The sequence below is a fragment of the Notolepis coatsorum genome, assembly GCF_963971535.1.
Source record: "Notolepis coatsorum genome assembly, chromosome: 11".
Classification (NCBI taxonomy): domain Eukaryota; kingdom Metazoa; phylum Chordata; class Actinopteri; order Aulopiformes; family Paralepididae; genus Notolepis; species Notolepis coatsorum.
The window spans coordinates 44987852-45001129 of NC_140175.1; the positions used below are offsets into that span (position 1 = coordinate 44987852).

A 13278-nucleotide genomic window follows, 5' to 3' on the forward strand; every position below is an offset into this window, starting at 1 on the left:
ATGTTAAAAAAAAAAAAGCACACATGAGGCAACAGAGCAAAGAGGCTCATGGGAAATGTATTGAAAACACAGAGACAGTACCGCTTGTGGAATGCCTCTTTTCTGGACAGGGCTGATGATGTGTCCGTTCCTGCCAGAACGTTCACGTTGGTCGATTGCTTTGAAAGAAAACGGAAACGTCACTGATCTGTAACCGTCCGTTTAGCGAGTAAAACCGGGAAGCATTCCTGAAGTAGGAGAGAGCTAATGTAAGGTTAGCAACATTGTTTCTGCACGCTCACAACTAGGGGTGTAACGGTAGTTACGGTACACACAAACCACGGTTCGGTACGTACCTCGGTTTTGAAGTTAAGGTTCGGTACGGGTTTTCGGTACAGTGGGGGAAAGTTTGGCTTTCCATGTTCCACTCAGGGGTGATGTAGTGTGCAGTAACTAATTGTACTTGTAGGGCTGTCAACAAATATTCTATATTGAAATTAATAATCGATTTGTTAAATAAAAAATGTCAAAAGTATTTTTTCGATTAGTCGACTAATCTAACGATTATTTCTGTCGATTATTTTTTCGATTAGTCGACTAATCTAACGATTATTTCTGTCACATCCTCCATCTCTGCTTCCTGTGGGCACGGCTCCTTTTCCGGGCTCTTAGCAGACTTCTTAGCTTACCATAACAGACCGACAGTAAGTTTGGGGGAACTAATGGGATAACTGGGGTTGCAACAAAGGTGCAACTAGGGCTAAAAACACAATGAAATAAAATAATAATAATAATAATAATAATAATAATAATAATAATAATAATAATAATAATAATAATAATAATAATAATAATAATAATAATAATAATAATAATAATAATAATAATAATAATAATAAATAATATATCCTTCTTAGCAGACTATTTAGCTTAACATCCCAGGGAACTAATGGGATAACTGGGGATGTTGTTTGCTCCTGACAAGAGTCTCACAGTCTGGGGTGATGGTAGACAAAGCAACTCTGAGGTCATGCTCAATGTTCAATCTGTTCCTCTGCTTTGTCTTCAGCTGGACCAGAGCTGAGAAGCCACTTTCACAAAGATAGGTAGTGCAAAACGAGTCGACGAGTTTTTATGATCGACATCGTCGATTATGTCGACTAATCGCTGCAGCCCTATGTATTAGGATACACTGTCAAGGCTTCTGAGTTTCACTCAGACGCAGCGTAGAAATACTGGGTAAATAAGTCATTTTAGTGACAGCGTCGTGGAGCATGTCAAAGACAAAGTACAGGGGTTTTAGTTGTGCAGTTTGAAGTGTCGGAGCCAGAGGGGAACCATTCATCAATAACATCAACAGCCACACCGTTTCTGCTGGATCAATGAGTTCACAACCATCAACAACCCCTTATGACACACACACACACACACACACACACACACACACACACACACACACACACACACACACACACACACACACACACACACACACACACACACACACACACACACACACCATATCTTCTATCCTTTATGAAAGTTGGGCTGCAGTGTGGCTTCAAATTGTTTAATTATGTACAGAGCCAGTCAGGGTGGCATTCGTCTCCTACCAGACAGCCACCCCCTGAGGTGTGTTTGAATTATTCACTGGGCTCTCTCTCCCTCCCATTGTGTTGGGATCGATCCCAACAGTGTCTGTTTGAGTGGAGCTCATAATTACTGGGTTTGTGGCTCATTAGGCCACCATGCCTCTGCTGCCATCTCCCCCTCCATTTCTCCCTCCATCCCTCTCTCCCTCCATCCATGCATCTCTCCCTCCATCCATCCATCCATCCATCCCTCCATCATCCCCCCATCTCTCCCTCCATCCATCCCTCCATCTCTCCCTCCATCCATACATCTCTCTCTCCCTCCATCCATCCATCCCTCCATCTCTCCCTCCATCCACACATCTCTCCCTCCATCCACACATCTCTCCCTCCATCCACACATCTCTCCCTCCATCCACACATCTCTCCCTCCATCCATCCATCTCCCTCCATCCATCCATCTCTCCCTCCATCCACACATATCTGCCTCCATCCCGCCATCTCTCCCTCCATCCATCCATTCCATCATCCCTCCATCTCTCCCTCAATCCATACATCTCTCCCTCCATCCATCCATCCCGCCATCACTCTCCATCCATACACCTCTCAGACCTCTGAATGAATGAATGAATGAAAACTTTACAGATTGCAGAATGGGTACAATACAGTACGGCTCAATACACACAATTGTTAAGGGGATGCAGACCAGAGAAAGACGTTTGTCGTTCGTAGACAATTTTTTCCATGACTTTCGAAATGGAAGTAAGAATAGAAACAGGGCGTTAGTTGCCTGGGTCTAATTTGCTGCCCTTTTTGTGCAGGGGGGTCACTCGCAATTTTGAAGTCCTTGGGGACGTGTCCCTGTTCCTAACATGTTCCCTCACTCCCTTCCTCTCTCTATCCTTCTCTCTCTCCCTCTCCTAACATGTTCCCTTACTCCCTTCCTCTCTATCCTTCTCTCTCTCTCCCTCTCCTAACATGTTCCCTCACTCCCTTCCTCTCTCTATCCTTCTCTCTCTCCCTCTCCTAACATGTTCCCTCACTCCCTTCCTCTCTCTATCCTTCTCTCTCTCCCTCTCCTAACATGTTCCCTCACTCCCTTCCTCTCTCTATCCTTCTCTCTCTCCCTCTCCTAACATGTTCCCTCACTACCGTCCTCTCTCTATCCATCTCTCTCTCTCCCTCTCCTAATGTTTTCCCTCACTCCCTTCCTCTCTCTATCCGTCTCTCTCTCCCTCTCCTAATGTTTTCCCTCACTCCCTTTCTCTCTATCCTTCTCTCTCTCTCCCTCTCCTAATGTTTTACCTCACTCCCCTTCTCTCTATCCTTCTCTCTCCCCCTCTCCTAACGTGTTCCCTCTCTCCATTCCTCTTTCTATCTTTCTCTCTCTCCCTCTCCTAATGTTTTCCCTTACTCCCTTTCTCTCTATCCTTCTCTCTCTCCCTCTCCTAATGTTTTCCCTCACTCCCTTTCTCTCTATCCTTCTCTCTCCCCCTCTCCTAACGTGTTCCCTCTCTCCATTCCTCTTTCTATCTTTCTCTCTCTCCCTCTCCTAATGTTTCCCTCACTCCCTTCCTCCTCATACAGAAATATGTAAACAAACACACAATCATTTGGGGTCTTATTACTGTAAACAAGTCACAGTGGAACAGTAATAGCAGGTGTTCTACCTCCTCTTACCACTGCACAAAGGTTAAAATGGTTATAGGCACAATGTTGGAAGAAATAAATATGTACTGCAAAGACTATTGGTATCTGATAATTGTCCTCATGCCAATCCATGTGTGATGTGTCAGATGTTGAAGCAAGCCAACTAGATTGTCTGCATTCTCGGCACATAGAGGGATGTTGGATTTATCTAATGGATAAAATGGGTTATATCTCGGTCCATTTCTGTCCAACAAACCCTAATGAATGGTCTGTGCCTAAACTAGTGAAAGTAATGGATTGGATTGGTACATGGTGTCTGCAAATAAGAGTGCAGTGATAAAGTGGTATCAGTAGATCCATAATTAAAACATTTCATCTCTAAAATGTCAGCCCTTCATGACCTTCCTCAGAATGATAAGCATTTATTAACATACTCAGTGGGTTTTGAATGGTGTCCTTACACTCAGCTTTCAGTAAACATTATTATGGGTAAATTGAGTTGGAGGTAAGATAAGGGAATGTTATTATTATTAATACCAGCCCAATCGTTGATATCACAAAGTACTTTCTAGGAAAAACAGGCACTCTAGAAATGTTCCTATTTGGTCGTTCTGGACTCTTCTCTATCCTCTAGGCTACCACTGTCCTTAATTAACTGACCATCATTTATTTTAATCTGTAGCAAATGTTCATTTATTAAAGCTGTGCATGTGTTTGTGCGTGCGCCCCTAGTTGTACAGTATGTACCTACCTGATTGAGTGCATTTGTAACGTCAGTTACAACAACAGTTTATGTCCCTTGCCTGTTTGTAATTTATATGGATAAATAAATGATTAAAATGTGTGTGTCTGTGTCTGTCTCTCTCCTCCAGGCCTACTCGGTCTACGATGAGGAGATCGGTTACTGTCAGGGCCAGTCCTTCCTGGCTGCCGTGTTGCTGCTTCATGTGAGTTATTATGGTCTGTGTCCTATAGAGACCCCGCCGTGAGGATAAAGAGTCTAACAACTTTTCAGGAAACAAGAGAATTGTTTTCATGTGTAACTGAATGAGTAGAGCATTGTGCAGGCGCTGCCAGGGTCCTTTGATAAGCATGTGTTTAGACATGTAAGTTACATTGAATAAAAGCATTTACAAAGTGACAAATACATGCATATATATATATACATATAAAACAGTCTTATTTTCAATGCGTGTTAAAATAGAAAGGAGAGGAGAAGGAACAGTCCTTTGCTTTCTAAGGGATACGCTGTTAGTGTTCACACACATACACAATGGACCTACCGGTATATCAAACCCCGCCTTTGTCCAAGGGAAGCAACAGTTGTGATTGGAGGATCAAGAAAAGAGGGCAGGGTTTGACATTGGTCCATTGTAGATACAAGAATGTTGAATGTGAATTCACGCTTATTTATTTACAGGCCGAAAGCGGAACACGATTGTTGTACTGAACTGTAGCTGTAACTGTATCCCTAGTGTGCATTTGCTATTGTCTATCGCTATTGTCTATCCCTATTGTTTATCCCTATTGTCTATCCCTATTGTGAGAATTTGTAGATGGCGGCGAATTGTAATTGGTTCTAATTTATATTTTAAATGTGTCAATTGTCATATAGATGAATGATAGATCGAGGTTAACAGAACAATCAGAACTACTGTCATGTTGGTTGTATATACATCTCTGTTTTTCTGCTGCTCAGCCCAGAGGTATAGTTATGACTGTCATGCACATGTCCATTTGAATAAGCAAATCATATCCATAACAAGCCTTGTGATTCATGTTGGTACATTTATGGCAGTCTAATTATTTAATTCCTTAAAAGGGGAGCAACAGCCATTTATTTTATTTTATATTATTTAGGAGGTACTACAACATGTTAGAAAAAAGCCAACACTGTACTCATGCCTGTGCTTCATCAAGAACACGCTTCAGACCCTCTTGGGGAGAGACATCAAAGTAACTCGCAGCTTATTTATGGCAGCTCAACGAGGACATGGACTGCATTGGACTTGCAAACAAAAAGCAAATCGGCCTAATTGACGAGAGCACCGCTCGTCCGATGTAGCCTGTGTACTCCAACCAACCAGCCCTCTGTCTGCACCGCTAGTCTGATGTAGTCTGTGTACTCCAACCAACCAGCCCTCTGTCTGCACCGCTCATCTGATGGAGCCTGTGTACTCCAACCAACCAGCCCTCTGTCTGCACCGCTACTCTGATGTAGCCTGTGTACTCCAACCAACCCTCTGTCTGCACCGCTAGTCTGATGTAGCCTGTGTACTCCAACCAACCCTCTGTCTGCACCGCTACTCTGATGTAGTCTGTGTACTCCAACCAACCAGCCCTCTGTCTGCACCGCTCATCTGATGTAGCCTGTGTACTCCAACCAACCAGCCCTCTGTCTGCACCGCTAGTCTGATGTAGCCTGTGTACTCCAACCAACCAGCCCTCTGTCTGCACCACTACTCTGATGTAGCCTGTGTACTTCAACCAACCAGCCCTCTGCCTGCACCGCTAGTCTGATGTAGCCTGTGTACTCCAACCAACCAGCCCTCTGCCTGCACCACTACTCTGATGTAGCCTGTGTACTCCAACCAACCAGCCCTCTGTCTGCACCGCTAGTCTGATGTAGCCTGTGTACTCCAACCAACCAGCCCTCTGCCTGCACCACTACTCTGATGTAGCCTGTGTACTCCAACCAACCAGCCCTCTGTCTGCACCGCTAGTCTGATGTAGCCTGTGTACTCCAACCAACCAGCCCTCTGCCTGCACCACTACTCTGATGTAGCCTGTGTACTCCAACCAACCAGCCCTCTGTCTGCACCACTACTCTGATGTAGCCTGTGTACTCCAACCAACCAGCCCTCTGTCTGCACCGCTACTCTGATGTAGCCTGTGTACTCCAACCAACCAGCCCTCTGTCTGCACCGCTAGTCTGATGTAGCCTGTGTACTCCAACCAACCAGCCCTCTGTCTGCACCGCTCATACTTTTCAGGGAGTGATCTCACAAAATCAATGGCAGCAGGAAAAGTCAGAAATGTATACCTGTCCTGGCTTAATTATCTTCCTCTTCCACTGATTATGTTATTGAATCAGTATTTTAAGTTTTCATTTAGCTGTTATTCCATTTTCCATTAATTTCCTTTTAGAGCTGCCGGGCAAAATTCCGCGTATGGGGGTGTGGGCATGATGTAGTACCCCCTAAATAATGTTCATTTTCAAAAGATATAGTTATTTTCCCTTTACAAACAGGGACATTATTATTTTTTATTTCTAGAGATAGAACTCTGTGGCTGTTTTGGATTTAGAAAATTGCAATAACTTGGAGTTGGAACAAAGAATTATACAACACCCTCCATCCCTGACTCATTAAAGATTCTGTAAGTGATATTTTTGTTCTACATGTTAAAATAAGTGTTAAGTAGCTCTACATTCCGACAGCCATCACTGATGTTGAGTGTTTGGTCAGTAACATGGGTCTCCCAGTCCCTCCACTCTGCAGTAAACAGAAAATATATTTTCTGGTATCCCATCGCACTTTATCCAAGGAGAGAGAACTCTCACTGCAAAAATTATTGTCTGACAAAAATAAGAAATAAAACTTAGTGTCAAGCAATTATGTGCTTGAAACAATGACAGTAAAACAATCTGCCAGTGCAGTAAGCAAATTTAGCTTGATGAAATTACTTGAAATAAGTACAAATATCTAGAGTTCTCTCTTCTTGGATAACGTGGGAACGGGATACTAGAATATGTATGTTCTGTTTTCTGCAGAGCGGAGGGACTGGGAGACCCATGTTACTGACCAAACACTATATCAGTGATGGCTGTTGGAATGTAGAGCTATTTAACCCTTATTTTAACATAAAAATTATACTTACAGCATCTCCCTCATTCACAGAGAGCTCAGAGGAGGACTGATGCTCCATACAAGCCTTCTTTCTTTCACTCTGTAGACCTTTTCCCTCTGTCTGGCTCTGAAACAGCCAACAGTGCCATCTAGTGGGGAGATAGTGAATATAGCACCTGCCTGTCGATAATAGAGTTTCTAGAGTATTTTAACACTTTGATTGCCTAAGGCTAAATTCATGATATACCATAGGTTGCCAGCTCTATTTGTCTATGGAGAAGTTCCCCTTCTTTGCAGGGCTATAACTTTTTAAATTCTATTGCTAAATTGCCATTATTAGGGCCCATTCAATGTCCATGTATTGTTCAGGGTGTATGAACGTTAAACTTTTTCATTCACATATTCATACTAAAATATGATCTAAAGTATAAGTATGTTTTCATCTCTTTCTGCAGCTTTCTCCAGAACGTGATTTATAGCCCCAAATGCATTATATTGATGATCAAATACAGTTTGATAGCAATCGGCGCGATATAAAAAAATCCAACTGGACGGACTTCTGGAAGTTACTACACGTCATCTGATGTTGACCGGATGGGCGAGGGGGCGTTTATAATTCCGTGGGCAGCGTTATACCATTCATCTAATGTGGGTCAAATGTTCATCATAGCAGTTAGTGTCGAACACGGAAATATTACACGCTAAAACTCACCCCAGTCTCTGCGGGCCGTTGGGCGATCAGCGTGGGGTAGACAGTTTTCCATTATGGGATGTAAAAATATCCGGTCCATTTCCAGCTTGTATAATAGTATATACGTCCAAATCATGTTGTTTATCGAGTTATTGGCAACGGATCGCTATGTATTGTGACGAGCTAGAGTACCGGAACCTATACCGAGTGCCCGGAAGTAATATGGGTGAACAGCACATCGTCCAAGTAACTTCCTGTTTGGCGATTGCGCCGATCGGCCACCAGATGGCGCTCTTGAACCGCTAGAGGGTTCAGTGGGGCTTTTTGGTGGGTCTCAGGCCAGCGGATGGGAAATATGAATCCGATCACAGATTTTTGAAATATTGATATCAAAGACGAGTTACGGCGTCTTCGGCAACTTGAGCATGGCGGGGAAGGACGCCTAAACTCGTCTTCTGGCAGTTAAAGTGTTAACCACAAAGTATCATGTATAAGGGTTTGAACTTAGTTGGAATCTTCACTATACACATATTCCACACAATGCACAAGATACCAAGTTAGACAGGATCTCACACAAAGGAGAAGAAGTATATCGTGTGTGTGTGTGTGTGTGTGTGTGTGTGTGTGTCTGTGTGTGTGTGTGTGTGTGTGTGTGTGTGTGTGTGTGTGTGTGTGTGTGTGTGTGTGTGTGTGTGTGTGTGTGTGTGTGTGTGTGTGTGTGTGTGTGTGTGTGTGTGTGTGTGTGTGTGTGTGTGTGTGTGTGTGTGTGTGTGTGTGTGTGTGTGTGTGTGTGTGTGTGTGTGTGTGTGTGTGTGTGTGTGTGTGTGTGTGTGTGTGTGTGTGTGTGTGTGTGTGTGTGTGTGTGTGTGTGTGTGTGCGCGCGCGCGCGCGTGTATCCTGGTGCGTCCTGGTGTGTAGATGCCAGAGGAACAGGCCTTCAGCGTGCTGGTGAAGATCATGTTTGATTATGGACTCAGGGACCTGTTCAAACAGAACTTTGAAGACCTGCACTGCAAGTTCTTTCAGCTGGAGAGACTCATGCAGGTACCGTAGGAGGGGGGGGGGGGGTGTTTCTGTGTCTTCATACCTGAATAATCGGTTTCTGTTCACAAATAAAACACTGTATTAATGACCATGGGATGTTTGAGCAGGCAGGTGTGTTGTCTGAATGAATATTTTGTTAATTGATTAAAGTTGACTGATATATAATACCCTCTCTCTCTCCTTCTCCACCCCTCTTTCTTTCCCCCACCCTTCACTCCCTCTCTCTATCTCTCTCCTCTCTCTCTCTTCTCCCCCCCCCCTCACAGGAGTATATTCCAGACCTCTACACTCACTTCCTGAACGTGGGTCTAGAGGCTCACATGTACGCCTCCCAGTGGTTCCTCACCCTCTTCACAGCCAAGTTCCCACTTTACATGGTGTTCCACATCATCGACCTGCTGCTGTGTGAGGTAGAGACACACACACACACACACACACACACACACACACACACACACACACACACACACACACACACACACACACACACACATACACATGAGCACAGAAAAGACACACACACACACACACACACACACACACACACACACACACACACACACACACACAGAAAAGACACACACACATACACATGCATGCACAGAAAAGACACACACACAGCCTGAACAGTGTAGACTTTGACCATCAGTTTAACTGAACAGTATAGACTTAGTCCATCAGTTTAACTGAACAGTGTAGACTTAGACCATCAGTTTAACTGAACAGTATAGACTTAGTCCATCAGTTTAACTGAACAGTGTAGACTTAGACCATCAGTTTAACTGAACAGTATAGACTTAGTCCATCAGTTTAACTGAACAGTGTAGACTTAGACCATCAGTTTAACTGAACAGTGTAGACTTAGACCATCAGTTTAACTGAACAGTGTAGACTTAGACCATCAGTTTAACTGAACAGTGTAGACTTAGACCATCAGTTTAACTGAACAGTGTAGACTTAGACCATCAGTTTAACTGAACAGTGTAGACTTAGACCATCAGTTTAACTGAACAGTGTAGACTTAGACCATCAGTTTGTGGTCAATGGACAAACACGGTTGAGCTCTGATATATCTTTCTCTGTTAGCGACATTGAACATCTTTCTATGTGTTAAAAATGCACAAGATCACATCACACTCACGACACACAGGAGTTTCAGGATTGTATTTGACTGTTAACTCAGTAGTGCATGAGATGATGGACCCTGTTACCCTCCCTGCTGAACTCAGTAGTATGTGAGAGGAGTGAACTGGGTTAGTAAACACTGTCCCAGTCATTCTCCTTATTCACTTCACCACCATCTTTCATTTCATAGATTGCTATGAGCACATTTCAAAGAGCTCATGACTAATTAACTTCCATGTACTGCAAAACTCTCTTCTCTACTCTCTCTCTTCTCTGCTCCATATATTCTTTCTATTTGTTCTAAATCATTATTTGTTGATTATTATTATTATTCTTCCTCAGGGCATCAGTGTGATCTTCAATGTGGCTCTGGCACTACTGAAGGTAGGTGCGCGCACACACACACACACACACACACACACACACACACACACACACACACACACACACACACACACACACACACACACACACACAAACACACACACACACACACATATACACACACACACACATATACACACACTTATAAAAGCAAAAAGATGCATAATGACACACACCTATAAAAGCAAAAATATGCATAATGTACACTCACACAGACACACCCTTTTTTTTTTACAAAAAGAAACATATGCACACAAACAGAACACGCTGTGTCTCTCATTTCAGTTTGTGTATCTAACTTCAGTGGAGAAGCTTGGGGACGTAGTTTGTCTTGGGAGCTTGGGAGTATCTTTTAGTTTGTCTTGGTAGTATCTTGTAGTTTGTCTTGGGAGCTTGGGAGTATCTTTTAGTTTGTCTTGGTAGTATCTTGTAGTTTGTCTTGGGCGCTTGGGAATATCTTGTAGTTTGTCTTGGGCGCTTGGGAATATCTTGTAGTTTGTATTGCGAAAATCTTGTAGTTTGTCTTGGGAGCTTGGGAGTGTCTTGTAGTTTCATTGTTTTGGCGAATTTGGAGTATCTTGTAGTTTGTTTTGGGAGCTTGGGAATATCTTGTAGTTTGTCGTCAGAATATCTTGTAGTTTGTCTTGGGAGTTTCTTCTACTTTGTCTTGGGAGTTTCTTGTAGTTTGTCTTGTGAGTATCTTGTACTTTGTCTTGGGAGCTTTGGCGTATCTTGTACTTTGTCTTGGGAGTATAATTATTGAATTTTTTTTGTAGCTTGAGAGTGTCTTGCAGTTTCATTGTTTTGGCGAATTTGGAGTATCTTGTAGTTTGTTTTGGGAGCTTGGGAATATCTTGTAGTTTGTCGTCGGAATATCTTGTAGTTTGTCTAGGGAATGTCTTGAGTTTGTCTATGAAGTGTCTTGTAGTTTGTCTAGGGAGTATCTTGCAGTTTGTCTTGGGAGTATCTTGTAGTTTGTCTAGGGAGTATCTTGTAGTTTGTCTTGGCAGTATCTTGTAGTTTGTCTAGGGAGTATCTTGTAGTTTGTCTTGGGAGTATCTTGTAGTTTGTCTTGGGAGTATCTTGTAGTTTGTCTTGGGAGTATCTTGTAGTTTGTCTTGGGAATATCTTGTAGTTTGTCTAGGGTGTATCTTGTAGTTTGTCTTGGGAGTATCTTGTAGTTTGTCTTGGGAGTATCTTGTAGTTTGTCTTGGGAGTGTCTTGTAGTTTGTCTAGGGAGTATCTTGTAGTTTGTCTAGGGAGTGTCTTGTAGTTTTTTTGGGAATATCTTGTACTTTGTCTTGGGAGTGTCTTGTAGTTTGTCTTGGGAGTGTTGTCATTTGTCATGGGAGCTTGTCTTATAGTTTGTTTAGATGACTTTGGAGTATTTTGCAGTTGCTTGTCTTTACAGACTCAATGATGGGTCAGATCGTATGTCAGCAGCATCTGGAGATCCATTGCTCAAAGGTTCTATTGTCTGTTTCAGTTCTATGGTTAATTAAATTACACAAGTGTCAGGTGAATATTTGAATCCAGCAGTCACTTAGGACGGTTGATGAAACACAGTGAGTTTCCTGCCCTGAGTGGCTCTGGTTCTTTGTAGAAAACCTGACAGAGTTGACATTGTTCTGGTTCCATTCTTGTCCGGATATGCTTTGTGTTTTTACTTACAGAGTACATCAGCTACAGAGTACATCAGCTACAGAGTACATCACTACAGAGTACATCACTACAGAGTACATCACTACAGAGTACATCAGCTACAGAGTACATCAGCTACAGAGTACATCACTACAGAGTACATCACTACAGAGTACATCACTACAGAGTACATCACTACAGAGTACATCAGCTACAGAGTACATCAGCTACAGAGTACATCACTACAGAGTACATCACTACAGAGTACATCACTACAGAGTACATCACTACAGAGTACATCAGCTACAGAGTACATCACTACAGAGTACATCACTACAGAGTACATCACTACAGAGTACATCAGCTACAGACTAGAGTACATCACTACAGATTACATCACTACAGAGTACATCAGCTACAGAGTACATCACTACAGAGTACATCACTACAGAGTACATCAGCTACAGAGTACATCACTACAGAGTACATCACTACAGAGTACATCACTACAGAGTACATCACTACAGAGTACATCAGCTACAAAAAGAGAAGATTGGCTTCATTCTTGTTTAGGCTTCTCCGTTTGGAAGAAAACTGGACTGACTTTTAAAGTCTGTGTTGTGTTCCCTGTTTCCTCCAGACGTCCAGAGACGACCTGATCCAGACAGACTTCGAGGGGGCGCTCAAGTTCTTCCGGGTCCCCGTTCCCAAACGGTACCGCTCAGAGGAGAACGCCAAGAAACTGATGGAGCTGGCCTGTAGCATGAAGGTAAGACTGCACTAGAATATATTAGAATATATAATATATTATTATAGAATGTATTAGACTAGAATAGAATAGGCCGTGAATCAGTTCACCTGCTACAATACAGGGCTCCAGACTAACTTTTTACATTGGTTGCACCAGTGCGCCTAACTTTTTCATTTAGGTGCACCAGCACATAATTTAGGTGCACCCAACATTTTCCACTGCGCCTTTTGCCGCTGCAATAATACATTTTAAGCGTTACCTTTACCATTACCCTTTTTGTCAGTTTCCATACACATTAGTAATTTCTTAAGATGTTATGTAAATTATTGTAAAAAATAACATTGTATTACAGTTAGCTCGCAAAGTCCAATCCTTCACCTTTTTATGTCTATTTTAACACATTCAGCTCAGCTCCAGTTAGAGCTGTCTCCAAGCCTGTTTTTGGGATTCGAACATTCGCCAGGGTTTTTCGAACGGATGTTCGAACCATCGTTTTTAATCATGCAAACAATTGGCTCCTAAATAGGGAGGTGTAGTCTGACGTCACTTTGGACCGCCTGCGAGGTCCACCCG

General features: G+C 42.8%; 1 protein-coding gene across 1 annotated transcript in view; it reads left to right on the top strand.

Moving 5' to 3' along the window:
* rabgap1 (RAB GTPase activating protein 1) overlaps positions 1–13278 on the top strand; it is a 461466-nt gene that overhangs the window by 382712 nt on the left and 65476 nt on the right. Inside the window, exons 16-20 of the mRNA XM_084325096.1 lie at positions 4094–4168; positions 8679–8804; positions 9071–9214; positions 10272–10313; positions 12595–12723. Coding sequence (XP_084181222.1) covers positions 4094–4168; positions 8679–8804; positions 9071–9214; positions 10272–10313; positions 12595–12723 — 516 coding nt within the window. The remainder of the gene's footprint in view (positions 1–4093; positions 4169–8678; positions 8805–9070; positions 9215–10271; positions 10314–12594; positions 12724–13278) is intronic.